The sequence below is a fragment of the Myxine glutinosa genome, chromosome 1, assembly GCF_964187855.1.
Source record: "Myxine glutinosa chromosome 1, kmMyxGlut1.1, whole genome shotgun sequence".
Taxonomy (NCBI): domain Eukaryota; kingdom Metazoa; phylum Chordata; class Myxini; order Myxiniformes; family Myxinidae; genus Myxine; species Myxine glutinosa.
Window position 1 is genome coordinate 275281748 of NC_136261.1, and position 25000 is coordinate 275306747.

Consider the following 25000-nt stretch of genomic DNA (forward strand, 5'->3'; position numbering starts at 1 on the left):
CACAAAAACGAAAGCAACAGTTACGAATGAAAAACACGTGTCCAGTCTTGCACTTGGAAGCCTCTTCAACCAAGGACATTGTCCTCTGTATAAAAAGGCAAAATAAAGTGGCCTCGATAAAGAACATTGCCTTCTCTAAAAAATACATTATCCACATCAGAAAAGTTATATTCTCATCTCACTCAGCCATTATACAGTATACAATGGCAACAGAAACTTTCAGGAGCTGCAAATATCATCTGGGCTCAATGTGAGGTGGGGAAACGCGACGTAACTGATCCTTATTTCCTACAGTCACGTGAAAAAGTAAGTACACCCCACGTAAAGTTGTGACTTTTTCAACATATTTCAACATACAGCTATTTGATCTTCATTTCAACAATATTGATAGATAAAGCTGATATAACATATCAAATATCATGAAATATTTACATTTTGTAGTCCATTGTATAATTTAAATAAACATAAATGCAAATTTCGCATGTGGAAAAAGTAAGTACACCCTTAGCTCTAATAGGTGGTATTGCCCCCTTTGGCAGAAACAACCTGAAGTAGGCGTTTCTTATAACTGTCTACCAGTCTCTGACATTGACTGGGAGAAATTTTTGCCCACTCCTCCATGCAGAATTCTTTCAGCTGTGCGATGTTTGAGGGTTTCTTGCATGCACAGCTCGTTTCAAATCCCCCCCCCCCCCCCCCCAACATCTCGATGGGATTTAGATCCGGGCTTTGACTTGGCTATTCCAGAACCCTCCATTTCTTTCTTTTCAGCCATTCCTTGGTGGATTTACTGGTATGTTTAGGGTCATTGTCATGTTGCAAGGTCCACCTTTGGTTGAGCTTCAACTTTCCGACAGATGGCCTCACATTATCCTCAAGCACCCTCTGGTACAATGAAGAATTCATAGTGGATTATATGATGGTGAGCTGCCCAGGCCCTGATGCAGCAAAGCTGCTCCAAATCATATTTCCACAACCATGCTTTAGAGTTGGTATCAGGTTCTTGTGGTCAAATGCTGTCTTTGGTGTTCGCCAAACATGTCTTCTGGTACTGTGGCCAAATAGCTCTACCTTTGACTCATCTGTCCAGAGCACATTGTTCCAGAAGGGCTGGTCTTTGCCGAGGTGTTCATTGGCAAACTTTAGTCTTGCTCTGATGTTCTTTCTGGACAGCAAAGGTTTCCTCCTGACACACCTCCCATGCAGATCAAATTTGTGCAGCTTCTTTCTAATGGTAGACTTGTGCACTTTGACATCAACAGGGGCAAGAGCTACCTGTTGGTCCCGTGATGACATTCCGGGGTTCTTAGAGACTTCTTTCAGCATCTTGCGGTCTGCTCTCGGGCAGAACTTGCTGGGGCGGCCTGGCCTGAGCAAGTTGGCAGTTTTTGGAATCTTCTCCACTTGTAGATGATCTTCCGGACAGTCGAATAATTGATTTCGAATTGTTTGGAGATCTTTTTAAATCCCTTCCCAGACTCGTAGGCATCTATAACCTTCTTTCTGAAGGCCTCAGAGAGCTCTTTTGATCTAGGCATGGTGACGCCACACACTTCAACAACAAATAGCAAACCAAACTAAATGTCTGAGTTTTAAATAAGACAGGTTCCTCCAAGATCCTCTCTAACGATGTCCTAATCATTTGCACCTGAACTGGTGCACCTGATTCTAATTTTAGGTATTTGAAGTTGTGATAAATGTTGGTGTGCACTTACTTTTTCCACATGCGAAATTTGCATTTATGTTTATTTAAATGATACAATGGACGACAAAATGTAAATGTTTCATGATATTTGTTATATTATATCACCTTTATCTATCAATATTGTTGAAATGAAGATCAAATAGCTGTATGTTGAAATATGTTGAAAAAGTCAAAACTTTACATGGGGTGTACTTACTTTTTCACGTGACTGTATATAGAGTGTTTGGGTATGATGCATAGTTTGGCACCAATCACCGCAAGTTGGAATGGCAAGGAGTTTGAAAGAGCCAATTCTCAAGACGAGACACCCGGGATCGCGTGCGTCTTCCCCCTTGATTTTCCGGCAACCTTCTTCTCCTTTACTCGGCGATTCTGGAACCAGATGGTGACCTGGCGCTCGCTCAGCTCGGCTGCCGCGGCAATCTTTCTCCGTTTCTCCTTGGTAATGAACTTGCACGCGCTGTATTCGTGCTCCAGTTGTCCGAGCTGCGTCTTGCTGTATGGAACCCTCTTCTTTCGGACCCGGCGGAACGTGGCACCCATTTCTGCTCCGCCGCAGAATGACTCCCCTAGAGGGACGCGGAAAGAAGTATCTGAAACATCGATATTCGTCGAGTCTCAGGCATAGTGAGATATCTCTACAGGGCATTATGACCACGCACGGACCTCCACCCAAAAGGAGCAGTGTGTGTGCAATGGTCACACACATTTGCACAAGTTATTATGCAGGTAGTTAGGAAGTAGAGAGGCTCTACTGCTAGTAAATAGACAAAGATCAAATAACCGATATAATATTTTTACAGGCCTTCGTACACAATAGAAGCGTTCAATATACTTTGGCAGCATTGAACAGATAAGCAAACAACAGCGCACAACGTTATAAAATCTACTATTTTAAATGCATAAAGTTTACCTGAGTGTTTGGAAAACCTGGAATTGAGTACCTACAGATCACATGTATAGACAGTACTGGATTAATTTACTCTAAACATTCATGAAAGTCTAAAGTAAGGTCACCATTTTTTTGGGTGTCTGTGGCGATGAGTATTTTACAATGGTTGTGTGTTGCGCGTACGTGTGTTTGCTTGGCGTGGCATAATAGGATTATGATTATGACACAACATGCTTCGGCTTGTGGAGAGAGAGACGCAGCGCATTGGAGGGTCTGCAATGGGGGGCGGGAGGGGGCAAATATACCTTACAACTTTTACGCCAGAATATTCGTCATTCCAAGTTCGAGTGCGTAAGGTCCAAAAGCATCAGATTTTCTTGGAAATACTTCTTGCGACTTACAAATGTCTTCGCCAAACAGATCTTGTCAACACTGGACCAGAATCATTTAAAACGTGTTCGAATCGCAGGGAAGAACAGTCTTCCCGAAACGGTCAAATGCACTTTGCTCAAGGTTATCCTGTAATGTAATTTCCAATGTTTGCCAGAAAAATGTGTTCAACATTTCTCATGACAATTTGCACATTTTTCCCCCATTGTGAGGTTTGTGCAGATAAGAAACGAGCTCTGAAGTCGTAATAATAAAGGAGACGGCTGCTCTTGTGTTTAAATATAGTATACAATTCATGGGGTCATCTCATTGCATACATCGATACCTGTACTGTATTTTTACAACATATTTGAGACTCACCAGAAATGGAGGCTTTCCATAGAGGCTGGATTTGGGCCTGGTTGTATTCTTTCCCTCCACATACTTGGCCCGGCCAGCCATTTGCGAGAGGCCACGGTTGGTGCTGGTGCCGGCGGTAACTCTCAAAGTTAAGGAAGGTGTCCGACCTGACGTCCGCACTGGCAGAAGCCAGTCCAGGTGACACGTCAAAGTACCCGGGTACCGCTTGGAAATGAGGCCCGTATCCCGAGTAAAGAGCAAGGTCTCTGGACCTGGAGTCTGAAGGGTTTAGACCACAGTGCGGGCTCGAAGATTCTGCCAACTTTTCCCCATGGGTCAAAGCGGGGGGGTGCGGCGGCGGCGGCATGCTCTGCACCCGACAACCGTAGTATGCGCTCGCGTATGCCCCGCAGCCATATCCGAGCGCACCTGAAGTAGTGGTCGTCCCGGGACATGCTGCCGAGGACCATATCCGCTTGGATTGCTCAGCGGGACACGACGATTCAGGAGTCCAGAAGGTCGCATGATGCGGGGTGGCTGTGCCGTGGGGCTGCAGGAAGTTCCTACGCACTGGACTCGCAGGGAACCCCGAGCAAAGTCCGTCCATTGTGCTCCTGTCGAGCTCATCCGCGCAGACTCCTCCGTGGAACATCGACCTCGTCACACGCTACTCCCTCATCCTTTAAAAACTCAAACGGCGCGACTCGACCGGGAAACTCCCCAGGATTTATTTTTTACCCACTTTGCTTTGCCCTTTCTCGCTCTCCCACGGAGCACGTTCCTCCAAGAGTCAATATCGCTGACGCAAGCTGCCCCGAGCAAAGAGCCAGCCCCATTGGCCGCCCTCGACTGTGATCGCTGAACGGGGGTTGGCCGCTTGAGCCAAGGGCGAAATCTCAATTCATTTACACGTAAAGCAGCACGTCGTAAAAGTCAAGTTCAAATGCGCCGAGACGGAGCGTTCCTTAGAAATTCCTAAATTACCTCCGCGAATGCCTTTTCCTATACATGGAGGTTTCCTTAGCGAGCCTTTTGTCTGACACTTTTGTGCGGTGCTTTTCGAGGGGAGGCGAGGCTGTGATTCCAAGCACATGGAAAACAAAACACGTTGGTAAAAGTGATGGGGATTCGTTCCATTTCATGGAGAGATTGTTGTTGCCATCTTTGTGAAAAATTATTGTATTATGATTGCACTGATGTATTATGATGGTAAGAGGTGAGGGGTGGGGGTGGGGGGAATAACACCCACAACAAATTCATGCCTATTCGTTAATTTATCATGATAATAATTAACAACAGCGCTTATCGTAGTGGGAGATTTATTATTTCATAGTGAAAAGAATATAATGTCAGAGGGTTGATCAATAAGTCCCTGGCCTGTTTAACAAAGTCAATCTGATGTTGAAGCATTGAATATCTCATTGTTTTCAACAAACTTTTTTTCTCGACACAATCCTTTTAATATGATCTTCTTTGCTAATTTCCTAACCATTCTATCACATTACCGACTTACTAATTAGGCTACCGATTAACCGTCGAGTATAGTCGTATCCATACATACCACCCTCATTGGTTACCTGTATGTGTACAAGTTGTAGATAATCTTCATTCCCCAAACTTTGTATATGGCCACCACTTTTGCCATCGTATAAACTCCTTCTTTTGCAAATGGCAGATTATTTTTCAAAGGGGAAATTAAAAATAAATGCAGAATGATGTAGATTACACGTTGTGGCAACAAGTCGGCAGTTTACACGCGGTTTACTTTATACATTACGTATTATCCGCATTGTGTAAATCTTTGTTTGGAGGGGTCCTCTGTTCAACAGATTGCCTTTGTTGCCACTTAATACATTTCGGTTCTGTATATAGATGCGTATTCATTATCGGCAACTCTGTGGCCTAACATACACATGGAAATGGTAAAATACATGTGACTGTTCAGAGAAAAGGAAATGCAAAAGGTCCATAAAAATAACAATATCTTTGGGCATTGTCATTCATTGACTATTTGTGGAAGGTCAGATACTTGTTGATAGCATTGCATTACACCCTTGTATAGGCAACAGGTGTAATGGTTCACCCAATTACGAATGTTGATCAGTCTACCCTGGCCTCAACAGGTCAATCTTCGAAAACTCTTATTTTCTACTTTTAACATATTGTAATTGATAGTTTGATTTTAACAAAGATATAGGGAGGAAATTTTTGTACACAATCTATCTACATGCTCATATATTTACCGACACTAGCCACTATCTCCTTACTTCAACGAGCCATTATCTCTCCCGACGAACACCATACTTCCATCTGTCTACCCACGCTAGCCTGCTCTACCGACATGAGGCTCCTATTTCATTACCGACACTATCCTTTTATCTATCTACGGACATGATCCTTCCATCCATTTACCAAAACTAGGCTTCTATCTCTACCAACACTGGCCATCTATCTATCAACAACAGATATGTATGTATATATATATATATATATATATATATATATACATATATATATATATATATATATATATATATATATATCTATATATATCTATATATATATATATATATATATATATATATATACATATATACATAAATATATATATATATATATATATATATATATAAATAAATATATATATATATATATATAAATATATATAGATATATATATATATATAAATAAATATATATATATATATATATATATATAAATAAATATATATATATATATATATATATATATATAAATATATATATATACAGTATATATATATATATGTATAAATATATATATGTATATATATATATATATATAGATAAATAGATAGATATATAGATTATATAGATAGATATATAGATTACATAGATAGACATATAGATAGATAGATAGATATATATATAGATAGACATATATATATATATATAGATAGACATATCTTTTTATAAATATATATAGATAGATATATAGATTATATAGATAGATATATAGATTACATAGATAGACATATATATAGATAGACATATATATATAGATAGACATATATATATAGATAGACATATATATATAGATAGACATATATATATATATAGATAGACATATATATATATAGATAGACATATATATATATATATATATATATATATATGTATATATATATATATATATATATATATATATATATATATATATATATATATATATATATATAGACATATATATATATATATATATATATATATATGTATATCTGTATATATATATATATATATATATATATATATAGACATATATATATATATACACACCGACATTAGGCTTTTTATATTTTTTTATGTTGAAGGCTCCAGTCACGGACTATACAGTCCTCATTGAGGCCAGGCCTTAAATAAAGGAGCTGCGTCGATAGAAAAGTGAAGAAAAAGAATACTCGAAGAATTTTTGAGGAAGTAAAAAAAAAATCTGCTTTTTGAAAAGGGAAAGGTCGTAAGGGTTTGGGAATACATGGGAAGGTAAAGAGTTCCATAGTTTGGCAGTGGTAGGGAAGAAACAAACATCATAACGACCCACCCTTGAGTTGCCGATGGCCACACAATAATCATGTGATGTCGTGGCTTTTCGAGTATTCCGTGGTCTCGCTCATGGCGGAGGTACACACGCAGCAAGTTCTTGGGAGAAGAAACCGAAGTAATATCTGTAGAAAAGTGAAACAGAGACAACTTTGCAGCATAATTTGAGTGGGTCGAGTTTTGAGGTCAGATTGGGAGAGTTGATAAGTCGGATTACTTTGGATTCAATTCTGTCCAGTAAGTGTGTGGAGCTGGAACCTCTCCAGGTGTGAGAGCAGTACTCTATACAAGGACGAATCAATTCTTTATATAGTGCAAGCAACTGTTCAATGGAGAAGAATCTTCGACATCTGAATATGACTCCTAGTTTCTTCGAGGCAGACTTACCTATTTGTGTAATGTGTGTATTCCAGGATAAATTTCATGTTAGGGTAATACCTAGTAGGTTTATTTAATCACATGATGTAATTGTGGAGCTTTCAAAGGAGATTGGAGAGTTGAGATGAGTTTTAGAGAGATATGGGAAGAAATTGAGTTTTAGAAGCATTGAACTTAACCTGATTACATTTTCCCCACTGGGAAATCTTTTCCAAATCCAAATTTAAAGAGGTGGCTGTGATCAAACGAGATGTAGATCGAGTGAGGGAAAATGGGGCAGATGGGAAAAACATTGAGGAATGTAATGTCGAGTCATAGCTTGATACAAGTGCATTTGGTTACTTGTAGAAGAAAGAAGGTCATTGATAAAAAGAAGGAAGAGTGTTGGAGACAGGACAGCACCCTGAGGGACAACGCTGTTGATAGGGAAGGAGCTTCTATCTCTCCCCCAATAATAGCCTTCACAAAGGCCAATGAGGAATGAAGTGGTAATGTTCTTGTTGTTGGTGAAGGCCAGTATCAATCCACATTGCTAGACAGGTAGAATAATGGATGAAATAAAGAGAATATTGATTGAGCTATGCTAACCACCATGTGACGCATGGAGCTGACGTTTTAAGAATTAACCATTCGTTGGAACAAAAGAGCTCTGAAAGAGCTTTTTTTGCTCGGACGAAGGGTTATCGTCCAAAACACGAGCTTCTCCTTTCTTCTCACGGTGGTTAAGACATCTCGATGACCATCTTGTTGATTTCATCCATTGTTTCACAAAGATCAGTTTTCCTATCTGCACTAGTTTCGACCTTGTCAACTGAACAATCACATTTCGTTGTTTTTGTTTATGGATGAAGGACTTTGTGATCAATATTGTTTTATATAACTACTGACTGTATGCTAAGTGATTAAAATCAATTTTATGTTACATGATTTCACTTTGCAGGTCCTCAACATGAGAAATTTGCTGATAATATCATAGAAAACAAGAACGATACTCGGTAGAGCGAATACCTCTGCCAGGCTGAACAGTTTATGTTTTGTATCCCACTGATGGGCTGGATCTGGATTCGGACGTGAAACAAAATCTAATCGGCTTGTTTTAGTCACTTAACCAACCCATCCCGCAAGTTTTGTCATACTTCGTCCACAAGGTTTTGAGATATCCTGCTATGTATCGATTTTGGCCCCATCGCCCAAGGGTGAAGAATCGCGTAAAAAATTAAATAATTCTCGTATCCGAATTCATATTCAGATCTTCACCAAAATCGAATCGATTCGTTGTTGTCACACACACAACTTCTCCACCAAGTTTTGTTCAAATCCATCCACAAGGTTTTGAGATATCATGCTATGTATCGTTTTTGGCCCTTTCTCCCAATGGTGAAGAATCGCTTAACAATTAAATAGTTCTCGTATCCGAATCCATATTCAGATCTTCACCAAAATGGAATCAATTTGTCCTCGTCACACACTCAAACTGTCCACCAAATGTCGTTTGAATCCGTCCACAACTTTTTGAGATATCGTTGGCGGAGGTAAACAAAAAAATCCTAATGATGTGAGGTGGTCAACTCCATACGAGGCGCATAAGGAGGTATTTTGAAATTGGCTTAAGCATTAACGGAAAAGGAGGGCTGGCAGGATAGTTGAAAGGTTTGTGCGTTCCCATTTGAGCTGACCAGCTACAGCCTGTCATCCCGGACGATGCACTAATGTGTACGTCATCCATCGGAAGGACGTTTCGTTGAAGGATGAATCTGCCAGCATTGGTCGGGAGTGGACGTCGACGATATACAAGGAGCTTTGATGTAGGAGGAGTCCATTTGGCTCACCATTTACGTCCAACATCCCGCAGCGTCTTTCGTGAAGAATACGCGAGTTATCTTCGGCAACCTAAACAAATTACAACCTTTCGTCGAACGTCAAGCTTGACCAGGCGCGGTTCGGGAACAACTTGGGCCACTTTCCTCGGCCGACCACACCAGGAGGTGGGAGGGAATAGTTGGTGCTTTTGAACAAGTAGTAGTAGTGGTAGTAGTAGTAGTGGTAGTAGTAGTAGTAGTAGTTGTAATTGTAGTAGCCGTAGTCTGATTGAAAAGGATATGTCTGCCCAAGGTAATTTGATTTCGTTGTGAATATATTGTAATTGTAACAACTCATAAGTTAGTATGAATAATGTCCTCCACAGACGATTGTTTTGTGCATTTTGTTATTTATAGTTTTTATCCTGTTCAGTCCATTCATTTTCACATCTCTGAAACTCAGAGCATTGCGGATGACGTCTACAAGGCAAAATCAAAAAGTTTTGTTTTACAAAAAGTTTTAGAACTAAAAACATGACTTCTGTCACAATGGCATCACAAACACCCACAGCTGAGAAAAATGTGTACCAATGGCTGGAAACGAATGGTGAGCAACGAATATATTTGCCAACTTTAGCTGGTGCAAGAACATTCCTTCATGGTTGGTGGGAGAAACCTTTTGACTATGAACTTCAATATGGACTATTACTTTAAGCCGGTTTACTGTTCATCCCTGTGCACATCCTGAAATGCACCTGCAAATAAACGTGCATGGTAATGATTCTCTCCGTTTCGATATCTTTGGTGTACTTCAAATTGTTAACTGCACGAAAAATATATTAGCTGTGCTACTTTCCAATATTTTATGTCCGATGTAACACTAGGGGTGGTGTAACACCAGGTGAGCTTTTCCCAGCGTGGGTTTCAGGATGTATTGGACATTGAAAACCTTTGGACTTATTGGCCTCATGCCTCATGCCTCATGCCTCATGGTGGTAACCTTTTGCCTGCGGGTCAGCGGCAGCACTGTCTGACCCTATATCCCAACACTGTATACGCTTTATAGCGGCCTTTGGTGGCCTCAAAATGACATTCAGGGCCTATGTGCAGTAACATAAACCTTGCCCAGATTCTGAAGTACCTACACCCAAATTTGGCGCTTCGACACACCACGGTTTGGCCATGAAAGAGTAACAAACAAATGCATAAACACTTGATATTATTTACAAGAATATAAATACGTAGTGCATTAGGTGTTTACGCAATTTTGTGTGCATGCGTGCGTGTGTGTGTGTGTGTGTGTGTGTGCTGCACACATTGCTGTTTTTGGCGGCACAGAGACCTAACAGGTCTCAAAGTATCCATCTCCATGTTTGTGTATGTGTGTGTGTATATATATATATATATATATATATCGTTACGGATCTCGGTCGTCGGCGCTCCCCTTATCGGGGGGGGGGGGGGGTGGGTTAATCCCTTTGTCTTTTTAGCTGGCCGTCCCGAGTCCTGGGAAGCTATAACGTCCTTCCCGGCATGACGTTAGGTAGGGTTTGCTAGGCCTAGGGGTTCGCTGCAACCTAAGTACTAACGCCTGCCGGAAACGATGGAATAACTCCCGCTCGAACCACGGATATGATGGATAATGCCGAGCGGTTAGCGATCCGCGATCCGAGCTATTAACCAAGAGTCTAAACCCGATTCTAGCAGTTCTGGATCGTGCCACGTTTACCCAATGAAAGAAAGGACGGATGCGATCAGATTAGGGAAAACCAAGAAAGAACAAGGTAATTTATTTACAAACCAAAAAGAAGAGGAAAGGAAAGAATGTACAGGAAGAAGAAGAAGAAGCAGGACACAGGGCAGTCTTATTCTATGACCCCAGACAAACAGACACACTCACACAGGGATTGTAGCTGGTAGGGTGGAAGGTCCAGGTGGATGGTCCAGGCGATGGGGTCCAGGCTCCGGTCCCGCGGGCGAAACCCGGCAGGCAGCTCCGCGCGTAGTTGGAACGCAACCGGACCTTACATATGGCGGGGGGGAGGCTCGTGTCCTTCAGCGTACGTAACAAATGGATGGTCATGCTAAACGCACCCTCTCCAAGTCCTTTCAATGCGTTTGCAATGAGCGCCGCCGTATTGTCCTTTCGCCACTGCCGTGTGCACGCGAGTCCTGTTACAAGAGCGCCACTGAACAAGTCCTCTGTAGGCGAGCTCTCTCACGCAGTCCTCCGAAAGATATCCCTCTGCCACTGCCGTGTGCACGCGAGTCCGGTGAAAGGGCTTTTCGTTCGCGCTTATATTACCCGAGCCAAGATCACTCCACGCGCTCCAAAGCCACGCCCCCAGCGATCTCACCTCAGCCCTGGTTGGTTGGCGAGGGCTTACCGGCCACGCCTTTGATGGCTGGTTGATGAGCCACACCTTGTTCTTGGCGTCCCGGCACCCTTCTTCCTCGAGCCTGACCGCATGGTTAATGGCGGCGTTGAGCGAGCGCTAACCAAGGCGCGTAACAGAATTGGGAGAGAGAGGTTGGCAAAATGGACGAAAGGGCCTACTCCTTATTTGATTGATGCAACGCAGATTCAACTATTGGAAACACGGCCTTAACTAAAACACATAATAATGAAATAACTGGAATTTCTAAGGTGGCCTACGTGTTGCTTGTGGACTAACTAGGGGTGCAACCTTTAACCTTTAATGTCATATTTACAAGAGTTCCATATTTACACAAGTGTGGGTTCTAAAACCGCAACAATATATATTGTCAAGTCCGTGGCCGATGAAGACAAGCCTTGGACAGACAGCCGAACAGTTAACTCCGAGGCGTATTTCAAAACTTGGCAGGATTATCTTTTCGCGCACGTGGGAAAGGCCCGAAGCCTTACCTGATTGGATGGCCGCCAAGGGGTTGTATTCCTCGAACCCACAAACGAGTAAATGAACAGGACACAAAAGTAAAATGCAGCAAATAATGATTTAATGAAAATAAATGCAAGGTTCACAAAAAGAAAGCTAAGGTAAACTTAATTCTTAAATTGAGGCGCGTTCATTCAGACACAATTACACGACAGGGGAAAAATGAAATAAAATAAAAAGGAAATCCCCCCTTTATATTTGGCCCTTAGCTCTGGTCTTGATGAGTACTTTGGTGGGATCGGTCGCTGAGAGGATCGAGTGTAGAAGTACCCGAACAATGGCGCCGGTCTATCCTGCCAGCACATCGAGTCATGCAGCAGACAGCCAACGTTCCCCCGCTCGATCACGGCCCAGCCAGCACAACCCGGCCCTTAGCTCCCTCGATGAGCACCGAGTCAAAAGACCCCCCTGGCTCCAATGCTGCAAGGTTTTCTGGGCTCCGAACAGTTCTTCTTAAATGCACACCAGAAAACGCGACCGCTCGCCACAAAGCCAGCACCAGTGAGAGCCAAAAATGTGACCGCCATGAAGCCCAGCATAGAGAAAGAGAGATATAATGTGACCGCTCGCCATGAAGCCCAGGGCAGAGAGAGAGACAAGACAGCTTCTTCCTCTTCATTACGATTGCACATGAGCCAGGAACAGCCAAGCCAGGGACAAAGGACAAAAGTGACCTCTCGATCCGATCGCCAGAACCATAGAGAGAGAGCCAAAAATGTGACCGCTGCAACCAAGCCTAGAACGAGAGAGAGGGAGGAGGAACTCACCCTCTTTTGTCCCTCGCTGATGTCACTCCCCAACCAATCCCCTTGCCCCATCACATCAGTCCATCTCCCTGACAAATCATCCCCTTCAGGGCGGAGCCTCACGGCCTTCTTGACACCCATCGAGAATGTTCGGGGGGTGGGGGTTTACTTGCTGATTGGCAAATGTTCGGATCTCTGTTGGCATGACGGTGTTGTGGGTGACTGGAGCTTTTTATGGCCGTTCTTGTCGTTCGTAATGGTGACTATTTTTATTTTAAATAAAACAGAAGGGAAATCACAGGAGGCAATACATACTGGGGATTATTACTCTTACGGCCTAGAACTAGTGAACACAAAACCACCCTCCGTGTGGCGACACGTACGTAACCCTTTTAAGCTCAACGTTTACCCTGCTTATGTACATTGAGATGGGCTTCAGCTTCGCGTCACGCAGTCCATGCTAAACTAAGCCATCCTACCTTTCCTATGAGATTCATCTCTACCCCCACAAACATAACAATATGTAAGGTCACATAAAATATGTGTACAATGATGTATAATCAGTATGTGTATGTGTGCGTGTGTGTGTGTGTGTGTATACATATATTGTGTGTGTGTGTGTGTGTGTGTGTGTGTGTGTGTGTGTGTGTGTGTGTGTGTGTGTGTGTGTGTGTGTGTGTGTGTGTGTGTGTGTAATGTGTATACATATATTATATATATGCATTTACATGAATCGTGATTATACGTATACATGCACGGTTGTGATTGTAGCTGCACATGAATCGTGATTATACATACTGTCACGTAGAATGGGGGAGGGGGAGGAGGGATCCATTGTTCGACCATGTTAAGTGGAGTATGGTCTGTGTGTTTTGAGTAGCGATTAGATTGACATGCCACAGGGATCTGTCAGATTAAGTCGTTGTTGCATGTGATGCAGAGGAGGCAGCATCTGTAATTTATTGAAAGTTTAGATCTTAATATGTGGGCGTGAACACCTCATGGACTAGTAGAGGAGAACTTCTCATGAGAGAGGCACACATATGTTTGGCCAGTGTGTGTCAGCGATGGCAGTATAATGCACTGTGGAGACAAAAGTGCCATCCTGCACTTATTTTTAAACGTGCTGCCCCAGTGGGCAGGACGGCCAGGGCAGAGAACTCTGCCCAGGAGGAGGGGAGAACGAGAGAGATCACGCTTGTGGAAGGAGGGATCAGAAGAGACCAACAAGAGGCCTAATTGTTGTTGTTGTTGTTGTTGTTGTTGTTGTTGTTGTATATCCCCGGACAGTTCTCTCAAATAAGCCCGCGGCATAGAGTCAGCCGATCGATCTCGCAGGAGCGATTCAGAGATACCCCACAGGATGGTGTACACCCGCCTTCACAAAGTCAGGGCAACAACAGAGTTAGAGAGGGAGAGAGGAAGAAATACAGAGACAGAGAGAAGAGACAGAGACAAGAGGAAAAGGTCCGGTTCATGGGGACCGATTGGCACTGACCCCGACCGTGCTGCCCTGACGATTCCGGGCATCAGGGAAGAGTGGGGAACATTTGGCCCCCGACTTTCATTGGCGGGGGGGGGGGGGGTACTACTTACTAGCACCATGAACAGGCATCCCCGATGGTTGTAGAGGCCTCGTTGTTCAGAAAGGAGATCACAAAAGCCCTGTGTGAAAGAAGAGGCAAACTGATCAGAGTTTTAGAGTAGACTAAGTGTGGCTTTGTCTCTTTAGATTGAGCCAAGCTGGGTTTACCCTGTGTTGGAGGACCGTAGAGGAAGAGGATGGAGGACATGCCCAGGAGGTCTTGCTTAAAGTACAAGGGGTTCCACGAGGCCTGGTGGAGGAGGTAGATTATCGCTAGCATTCCACATCAAACACCATCTTCATCATGCTTGTTTTGGCTCTTGGTAGCTGTTCTTCTCGCACCTGGTTCCCGAAGAGGTCTATTTTGAGTCTGGCGTTCACCCTACACATCAGATAAGGGATGTCTCGCCTACAATTGTTTTGTTATATGTGTGTGATCTGTGGTGCCTAGTGGGTTAGGAATTGTTTTATTTTCAATCAGGGGGAGAAAAGTGAAAGGTTTTAGACTGGCCAAGTCAATCTCCTGATTTAAATCCAGTGGAGCAAGTATTTCAGTTGCTGAAGAGCTGACTAAACTCAGAGATCCCCAAAACAAACAACTGAAAATGGCTGCAGGGAAAGCTTGGCAAAGCATCTCAAAGGAAGATGCCAATAGTTTGGTGGTGTCATTGGGTCACAGGGTCAATGCGGCTGTTGCATCTTTCCATGGAATAAACTGATCAGGTGAATCCAGGTGAAAGCTATGATCCCTTATTGATTGCACCTGTTAAATCTACTTCAATCAGTGTAGATAAAGGGGAGGAGACAGGTTAAAGAAGGATTATTATGCCTTGAGACGATTGAAACGTTGATTGTGTATGTGTGCCATTCAGAGGGTGAATGGGAAAGACAAAATATTTAAATGCCTTTGAACGGGGTATGGTAGTAGCTGTCTGGTGCACAGGTTTGAGTGTGTCAAGAACTGCAATGCTGCTGGGTTTTTCACACTCAACAGTTTTCCGTGTGTATCAAGTTTTTCATGTGTAGAGTAAGGAAGGACCGCCGATTGGTGGAGGGAGGGGCAAGAGGCTTCCCTCGGATTGGTGGAGGGAAGGCTGAGAGGGAAGCAGAGGACTGATTGGCAGGGCACGCCGATGATGTCGAAGGGTGGCCTGCGGGCATTGGTGGAGAGCTGGACAATGTAGCGGTGGCCTGCGGGGTTTGGAGGAGAAGCGCCAGTGATGTCACGAGCTGACGTTAAAAGTTCGAGGAGACCGACATTTTCCGTCTCATGGTTCTTCTCATGTTGGACCCCTTCTCGTTCTGGATCCCTCTTGCCCTGGACTTCCCTTGCATTCTTGACCCTGGACCCTTGCTCGTTGGACGACGATGGACGGTGGAGCGTTGACGATTCTCCTTCCCTGCATTCACGTATGGGACCGAGTGAGCGATCACGCCGGGACGCGAGGCTTGCCGCAGCAGTGTATGCTGGCCTAGCAATGCGGAGCGAGAGGTTCCCACCAACGGAGGCCTGTTCACGCCAATGACCGGAGGTTCCCACCAACGCCACAGATGACTTTTGGCGGCCCTGACGAGACCCCACAAGCCGCTCGCAGCTTAGTGCACTAAATAAAACATACAATGTTTCTTTTCATTTTATTTCCCTTCGTCTGTGTGCAAGTGTGGGGTGGGAGTGATCCAAATAGGAAGCCAAGTAAGTAAGCGTCACGTTTATTTTGTATTATCGGCATCCATGGTAATAAACCTGTGTATTTTTGTGAACTTTAATTCCGTTTTCGTTTGAGTTATTTCCACAGGATTGAAGGCTGCCGCGCGGGACCGACAGGTAAAAGCTTCTTCTCTGTTCTCGCCGCGCGTAGATGTAACACCCGCTATTGAATAACTCCTCGAATAACGTTCGATTGCTATCCGTGACGCTCCCTGTATTAACTGAGAGCAGTCACACGACAATATGTATGTATGTGTATGCATGTATATATATATATATACAGTCACGTGAAAAAGTAAGTACACCCCATGTAAAGTTTTGACTTTTTCAACATATTTCAACATACAGCTATTTGATCTTCATTTCAACAATATTGAGATAAAGGTGATATAATATAACAAATATCATGAAACATTTGCATTTTGTAGTCCATTACATTAATGCAAAATTCGCCTGTGGAAAAAGTAAGTACACCCCTCCATTTATCACTACTTCAAATACCTAAAATTAGAATCAGGTGCATCAGCTCAGGTGCAAATGATTAGAACATCGTTAGAGAGGATCTTGGAGGAACCTGTCTTATTTAAACCTCAGACATTTCGTTTGGTTTGCTCTTTGTTGTTGAAGTGTGCGGCGTCACCATGACTAGATCAAAAGAGCTCTCTGAGGCCTTCAGAAAGAAGGTTATAGATGCCGACGAGTCTGGGAAGGGATTTAAAAAGATCTCCAAACAATTTGAAATCAATCATTCGACTGTCCGGAAGATCATCTACAAGTGGATAAGATTCCAAACAACTGCCAACTTGTTCAGGCCAGGCCGCCCCAGCAAGTTCAGCTCGAGAGCAGACCGCAAGATGCTGAAAGGAGTCTCCAAGAACCTCAGAATGTCATCACGGGACCTAAAGGTAGCTCTTGCCACTGTGGATGTCAAAGTGCATGAGTCTACCATTAGAAAGAGGCTGCACAAATTTGATCTATACACAAAGAATTAAGTTAAGCACCCCCCCCGTTTTTTTACAACCTCGCACATTACAAGTTTGTTGTCGTCAAAACAGTGTAATATACCCATGATATTGCTATATTTTCTGGAGAAGTGATATTATGGTCACATAAAAACATAACAATCATGCCGTTTTCAATATTTTATTCTGAATAATTTAAGGTGAAAATTTTTGGGAATTTTAGGCATATTTTCACCTCAATTTAAGTATGGAGCTATAGGTCCATCACGGACAGTGTGGATGACGTTTATGTTTTCTAACGTACAGTCATTGTTCTGAGAAGACCTCTAGCGATCTTTGCGTCAATAACGTGTGTAGGACCCACGTGATCGGATCACTGACTCAACCCTACGTCTCATAGACCCTGTAAGCCGTCGTATGCGTTGCTGTGGCAGGTTGTTCCATTCCCGATGTAATGCACGTTCCAATTCATCCAGATTGGCTATTGGAGGGACCATCTTCGCAATTTGTCGTCCCAACATGTCCCAAACGTGCTCGAGGGGGTTCAGGTTCAGGACAGGATTAGGGGGTGCTTAACTTAATTCTTTGTGTAGGGGTGCTTAACTTAATTCTTTGTGTATACATGGGAGGTGTGCCAGGAGGAAACCTTTGCTGTCCAGAAAGAACATCAGGGCAAGACTAAAGTTTGCTCTGGCAAGACAGCACTTCTGGAACAATGTGCTCTGGACAGATGAGTCAAAGGTAGAGCTATTTGGCCACAGTACCAGAAGACATGTTTTGCGAAAACCAAAGACAGCATTTGACCACAAGAACCTGATACCAACTGTAAAGCATGGTGGTGGAAATATTGTGGTTTGGGGCAGCTTTGCTGCATCAGGGCCTGGGCAGCTCACCATCATAGAATCCACTATGAATTCTTCATTGTACCAGAGGGTGCTTGAAGATAATGTGAGGCCATCTGTCGGAAAGTTGAAGCTCAACCGAAGGTGGACCTTGCAACATGACAATGACCCTAAACATACCAGTAAATCCACCAAGGAATGGCTGAAAAGAAAGAAATGGAGGGTTCTGGAATGGCCAAGTCAAAGCCCGGATCTAAATCCCATTGAGATGTTGTGGGGGGATTTGAAACGAGCTGTGCATGCAAGAAACCCCTCAAACATCGCACAGCTGAAAGAATTCTGCATGGAGGAGTGGGCAAAAATTTCTCCCAGTCGATGTCAGAGACTGGTAGACAGTTATAAGAAACGCCTACTTGAGGTTGTTTCTGCCAAAGGGGGCAATACCACCTATTAGAGCCAAGGGTGTACTTACTTTTTCCACATGCGAAATTTGCATTTATGTTTATTTAAATTATACAATGGACTACAAAATGTAAATGTTTCATGGTATTTGTTATATTATATCACCTTTATCTATCAATATTGTTGAAATGAAGATCAAATAGCTGTATGTTGAAATATGTTGAAAAAGTCAAAACTTTACAGAGGGTGTACTTACTTTTTCACGTGACTGTATGTATGTATATATGGGGTGACCTTTGCACCCATGCCTTATGCTGCTCGATCGACCAATAACTGCACAACGTGTCCGACCAGATAGGACTAAAACCATAATCCTGAAATATATCTCCGTTCCTGTTCGAGCGTTTCCTTTTGAGAGCAGGAATTGGAAAGCACGTCGTTCTGATGATCTGTACACCGCACGGTCACGCGTGCACAGACGGCGGCGCTCAGAACGTTACTGCTGTCCCAGATGCTATCGCGTCTCCTCGACATGAACGTAAACCAGGCGGTGAATTGAAAAGCAGGAAAAAAGGAGCACTTTGCCTGCAGGAATGGTGGAGCAATAAATCATATCATGTGGCTTCAAAATGAAGCACAGTGACGCACAATGTCCTTCGCACAACATCATCTTTGTGCTGTTCTCCTTTCCCAATTAGGATGTATTATTCGTCCCTGTTCCCTTAGGCTTACACTATAGGCCATACAGATTCGTTTGTATCAATGCTTCCCAAAAAAAATCTGACACTGACTCGTTATTTATTTATCGCAATGTGGTAAGTAATTATTGTGTTGTATTTGAATTGGTTCACGATATATATATATATATATATATATATATATATGTATATATATATATATATATATATATATATATATATATATATATATATTGTTGTGGATACGAGAATGTTTTTTTTTTTTTTGTTGTGGTAAAATGTTGTTGTAAAAGGTTGTTGTAAAATATCACCCCTCCTCCCTCCGTTTGTGGTTGTATAAAGGTCAAAGGGCGTTCCCGTAGTTAGTCCATAAAACATACATGCAGGACACGATATATCTTTTTTGACAGTTATATCCTTATTATGTGTATTAGTGTAAGGCTGTGTCTTCCATTAATTGAAATACTCCATTGCACCAAGTGAAATAAGATAGATTCCCTTTCATTCCCATTCCCAAAACCTCCATTTCCAACTGCGTCATTGCCATTCGCATTGCCAACTACAATTGCCGCCATTAAGCGTGGTCAGCTCGGGGAAGAAGGGCGTGCCCGCCCATCGTCATAGAGGGGAGGAGTGAGCCAGCCCCGAACAACCAACCAAGTACAAGGGGTTTGGCTTGAGAGGGCGGAGAGAGAACGCTCGGGGAGGTTCGCGAAGGTTCGAGGGTGTGGCCGATATAACCCGCGGCCCCGACGCCCCCACCAGAGTTGAGTAGAGTTGAGTAAGGGATCCCTGAAAGAGCAGCTTCAGCCACCGCAGCTTCAGCCACAGCAGTTTCAGCCACCGCAGCTTCAGCCCCAGCAGCTTCGGGGCCTTGACGGCAGTTTCGAGCGAGGCCGCGAAGGAACGGCGGCTGTTAAACGCGCCGATCGGGAGAGGGCGGCGGCTGCTCATCCCCGACCCGACCGTGCTGCGGTTCCAGCTGGACCTTCCTCCCCCTCCAGCCATCCACCTCCTGCCATTCCTGTCATCATTCCCCGCGTGAGTCTGTCTTTTGTTTGTTCTGTCCCAAGGTATTAATTAAGACTGTAGGTAAGCTAGCATTGCACTGTGTCTCTGATTTCTTCTGTATATTATTTTATTTTCTTTCCTTCTCCTTGGTTTTTTTGGGCCTGTAAATAGTAAATAAATTATATTTGTATTCCTTACCCTTTGTCTTTCTTCTTCTTCACATCCTTCGCTTTAGTCTTTTCCCCATTGAATATCTGTGGCGCGATTCGGCCAACGTTCAGGAATCGGGTTAGTCGGGGTAACTGTTAGGGCCACGGTGCCATCCGCTCGGCACAACAACATCTTATCCGCGGTCCGTAACAATATATATATATATATATACATACTAGTGGGGTTACCCATGGGAATCCCACGGGCATGGACATGTGTGACATTTGGACATCTTCATTTAGATGTTGCACATTCCGTTTTACAAAATGGTTACTGGCAATTTATCAGATCCACAAATGATGTAATCTCCACAATGCATTTACTTCTGATAACATGTGAATGCATGTGCGTGCACATGGGAAATACAGTTTGAAATGTGTCATTAAATCTCATGTAAAACGTGACTTCAAGAGCTCAAATCCTCTCCCACCCATATCACGCACACTGCACTAGGGAGTGGGTCACACACGGGGGAGAGTGGGTCACACACAGGGGAGGGGGGGTCACACACGGGGGGAGTGGGTCACACACGGGGGGAGTGGGTCACACACGGGGGGAGTGGGCCACACACGAGGGGGAGTAGGCCACACACGGGGAGGGGGCACACATGGGCGGGTCACACACAGGGGGAGTGGGTCACACACGGGGGAGAGTGGGGGTCTCTTTACTCCTCTCCCCTCATTCCTTTCCAACTCCTCCTCACTCCTCTCCCACTCCCCCAGTCTCCTCTCCCTCCTCCCCCAGTCTACTCTCCCCCTCCCCCAGGCTCCTCTCCCCCACCCCCAGTCTCCTCTCCCCCCCTCCCTCTGGCAGTTGTTCCAATTGAGCAGGTTCGGCAAATATTAGAGGTAATTGAACTTTTCTCTTGGAGCAACACAGTGTAAACCGTCCCCTTGTCCTGTTCATTCATGAGTGAAATGTTTCGCAGAACAGTACACGCATGGTGACGTCATCGGACTCACACCCCAATGATGATCTTCAACAATATTATCCGATACTTCATCTGGATTCTTTACAGCTGCTCTCGTATATGTTTGCTGAGCACACATTACCTTCCAATGTCTTTGTTGCTCAGCATCCCATGCAAGTCTGGGGGGTTAACGTTCATTGAATGTCTCGTTCTGTTCCTTCATTCTTTTATTCATTTTGGAGATGGCATTTACAAACACGAGTGGTGACACATAAACGATGCTCTGTCCCGCTCCCCACGTGCAGAGTACCTAATTGCAACTTTTTATTGTGACTACGTCAAAAGAATGAAACATTCCGACTATATAAAGAATACAGCTCAAATGGAAAAGTCCCCGGGAAAAGCCTTTTGGGCGGTGTATAAGAACATTACATTGCACCTTTCTGTCCCGCGAAAACCAATGTGACTTTTTGTTATAGCATACAAAATGACATTTTTGAAATTAAAATTTTCAAATAAACTTATTTAAAGTGTATGTGGACATAACTTGTAAAATAAGAACGAAATGAAATTTCCCGTCCGTGTTTATTTATTTTACACATGTGAATTACATGTCCATGCACATGTGAAATGGAGTTTGTTTATTAATCCTGGATGTGAAAACGATTCAGCCTTGAAAACTCGTGTGAAAAAAAAAAAACATCGATGGAATGAATGGAGTGTTTAAACAGGATTACCTTTACTTCCGCATAATAATGATGAATGAAATTGGAACGAAGAAATATCTTTCGGCAATTGACCGTCTGTAGCGATATGTGAACGAAGCTCTGCCCCTCTTCCCACATTGTTGACTTTATTGTGACAACTGTCATCAAATGGAAAAGGACGCCATGAATTTTTAATATATCTCGGCATTTTCCCATCTGTGTTATTTGGGCGGTGTATGATATATCTCGGCAATTTCCTGTCTGTGTTATTTGGGCGGTGTATGATATATCGTTCCGTGAATTTTTAATATATCTCGGCATTTTCCCGTGTGTGCGTGAATTTTCCAAATTATTGCTGAAACCGAGTCTAAAACCATCGATAAAAATGAAATCAGATGGTGAATTAGAGTCGAGATAAAGCCATGAGAGTCTCAATGGTCTTTATGTTATCGGCCTTTAAAAATGCATTTCGTTCCACAAACGGTAACTTTCATCGAATTTATTCCCGTTTTTTTTTTTTCAACCTAGTCTAAAACCATGTTAGCAACTGTGAAAAATGAAATGAGATATCGAAATAGAGTTGAAATAAAACTGTGAGAGAGAGCAAAACACCACGGGCCTAACAAAAGAGGCCTCAAAGCTATGCAAGGAAACAAAAATGGTAATTATTTGTTTTTGAAGCCTCTCCCAGACCGGGTGTAGCCACTCCGCCAGACAGACGTTTCACAGACAGACAGACAGACAGAATCACCTATGCCGAATATCATATATTAGTGAGGTCACCCGTGGGAATCCCACGGGCATGGACGTGTGTGATATTTGGACATATTGATTTAAGGTGCTGCACCTGCACATTCAGTTTCACAAAATGGTTACTCACAATTTATCAGATCCACAAATAATGTAATCTACACAATGTATTTACTTCTGATAACATGTGAATGCATATGCGTGCACATGGGAAATACAGTTTGAAATGTGTTATTACATCTCATGTAAAATGTGACTTCAAGAGTTCAAATCCTCTCCCTCCCACAACAGGCACACGGTGGAGAGTGGGTCACACAAACACATACACACATGTTCACAAACACGTGCGTGCACACACACACACACACACACACACACACACACACACACACACACACACACACACACACACACACATACACATACACTGAAACACATGCATACACATATACACCGACACACATGCATACATATATATATATATATATATATATATATATGCACATATACACACATATACAGTCACGTGAAAAAGTAAGTACACCCCATGTGAAGTTTTGACTTTTTCAACATATTTTAACATACAGCTATTTTTTTTTTTTTTTTTTTGTTGTATACAAGATCGAGGCTCGTGAAAGAGCAAACATTAATCACACAGAAAGACAAACCGCCACATAAAACATATAACATCGGGAGCGGTAGACAAGATGGGGAGAGAGGTGGAAGGACACAAACACAACATTTGAGAGCAGGGACCGAGAGACATGGAGACATCGAGAGATCTGTGGGAGGGAGAGGGCTTTGGGGGGGGGCATTGGAAGGGGGGGTGGTGGGAGAGGTATAAAACATATGGACATATAAAACACCTTATAAAACATTTATAAAACATATAAAACACCAGGACTTCCAGGAAAGAAGTTGGAATTTCAAACAAGGTGGATCTGGGGTGAATTAGCGGGGGTAGAAAAGATCAAGGTTTTGGATGGGGGAAGATAAGAGATGGTGGTGAACAGCTGTTTTAAAGACCTGGAGGGAGGAGTGGGATTGAAGGGAGTGAGGGAGTTTCTTCCAGAGGCGGGAGAAAAGAGGAATGAAAGAGTGAAGGTGAGCAGAGAGCCGAGATTTCGGCAGTTTAACCATCAGAGGGTTGCTGGCAGATCTTGTGCGACCTGTAGGAATATTTGGGGGACAGAGCACAGAGAGAGCTGGGGGTGCAAGGCCGGAGAGGAGTCGGTAGAAGACAGAAAGACCACCTACCTGCCTGTGGTGAGTGAGTGAAAGGCCCTCAGAGATAGCTTCATCGCGGGAGATTCCAATAATTCTGAAAGCTTTGGTTTCAACAGCGTGAAGCCGAGCTAGGTGTGAGGCAGGAGCACTGGCCCATAGGGGAGAACAGTATTCCATTATTTGATCTTCATTTCAACAATATTGACAGATAAAGGTGATATGATATAACAAATATAATGAAACATTTACATTTTGGAGTCCATTGTATAATTTAAATAAACATAAATGCAAATTTTGCATGTGGAAAAAGTAAGTCCACCCTTGGCTCTTATAGGTGGTATTGCCCCCTTTGGCAGAAACAACCTCAAGTAGGCGTTTCTTATAACTGTCTACCAGTCTCTGACATCGACTGGGAGAAATTTTTACCTGCTCCTCCATGCAGAATTCTTTCAGCTGTGCGATGTTTGAGGGGTTTCTTGCATTCATAGCTCGTTTCAAATCCCCCCACAACATCTCGATGGGATTTAGATCCGGGCTTTGACTTGGCCAATCCAGAACCCTCCATTTCTTTCTTTTCAGCCATTACTTGGTGGATTTACTGGTATGTTTAGGGTCATTGTCATGTTGCAAGGTCCACCTTCGGTTGAGCTTCAACTTTTCCACATATGGCCTCACATTATCCTCAAGCACCCTCTGGTACAATGAAGAATTCATAGTGGATTGTATGTTGCTGAGCTGCCCAGGCCCTGATGCAGCAAAGCTGCCCCAAACCATAATATTTCCCCCACCATGCTTTACAGTTGGTATCAGGTTCTTGTGGTCAAATGCTGTCTTTGGTTTTCGCCAAACATGTCTTCTGGTACTGTGGCCAAATAGCTCTACCTCTGACTCATCTGTCCAGAGCACATTGTTCCAGACGTGCTGGTCTTTGCCGAGGAGTTCATTGGCAAACTTTAGTCTTGCCCTGATGTTCTTTCTGGACAGCAAAGGTTTCCTCCTGGCACACCACCCATGTAGATCAAATTTGTGCAGCCTCTTTCTAATGGTAGACTCGTGCACTTTGACATCAACAGTGGCAAGAGCTACCTGTAGGTCCCGTGATGACATTCTGGGGTTCTTGGAGACTTCTTTCAGCATCTTGCGGGCTGCTCTCGGGCTGAACTTGCTGGGGCGGTCTGGCCTGAACAAGTGGGCAGTTGTTTGGAATCTCCTCCACTTGTAGATGATCTTCCGGACAGTCGAATGA

The 25000-nt window shown here is 43.3% G+C and overlaps 2 protein-coding genes across 2 annotated transcripts in view; one reads left to right on the forward strand and one right to left on the reverse strand.

Annotated features, from left to right (window-relative positions):
- LOC137437620 (ATP synthase F(0) complex subunit C3, mitochondrial) overlaps positions 1 to 25000 on the forward strand; it is a 268961-nt gene that overhangs the window by 85939 nt on the left and 158022 nt on the right. The window lies entirely within an intron of this gene.
- LOC144892007 (homeobox protein Hox-C13-like) lies at positions 2000 to 3933 on the reverse strand. Its single transcript, XM_078777165.1, has 2 exons — positions 3348 to 3933; positions 2000 to 2274 (listed from the first exon to the last, which is right to left on the reverse strand). The coding sequence occupies exons 1-2, from the start codon at positions 3931 to 3933 to the stop codon at positions 2000 to 2002; spliced, it is 861 nt and encodes a 286-aa protein (XP_078633291.1).

Bases quoted from the DNA above. Each gene is read 5' to 3' on its own strand.
- LOC144892007 (XM_078777165.1), bottom strand. From the start codon at position 3,933: ATGGACGGACTTTGCTCGGGGTTCCCTGCGAGTCCAGTGCGTAGGAAC. The intron at 2,275-3,347 runs GTGAGTCTCAAA...GCGTCCCTCTAG, and splicing joins ATGGAAAGCCTCCATTTCTG to GGGAGTCATTCTGCGGCGGA.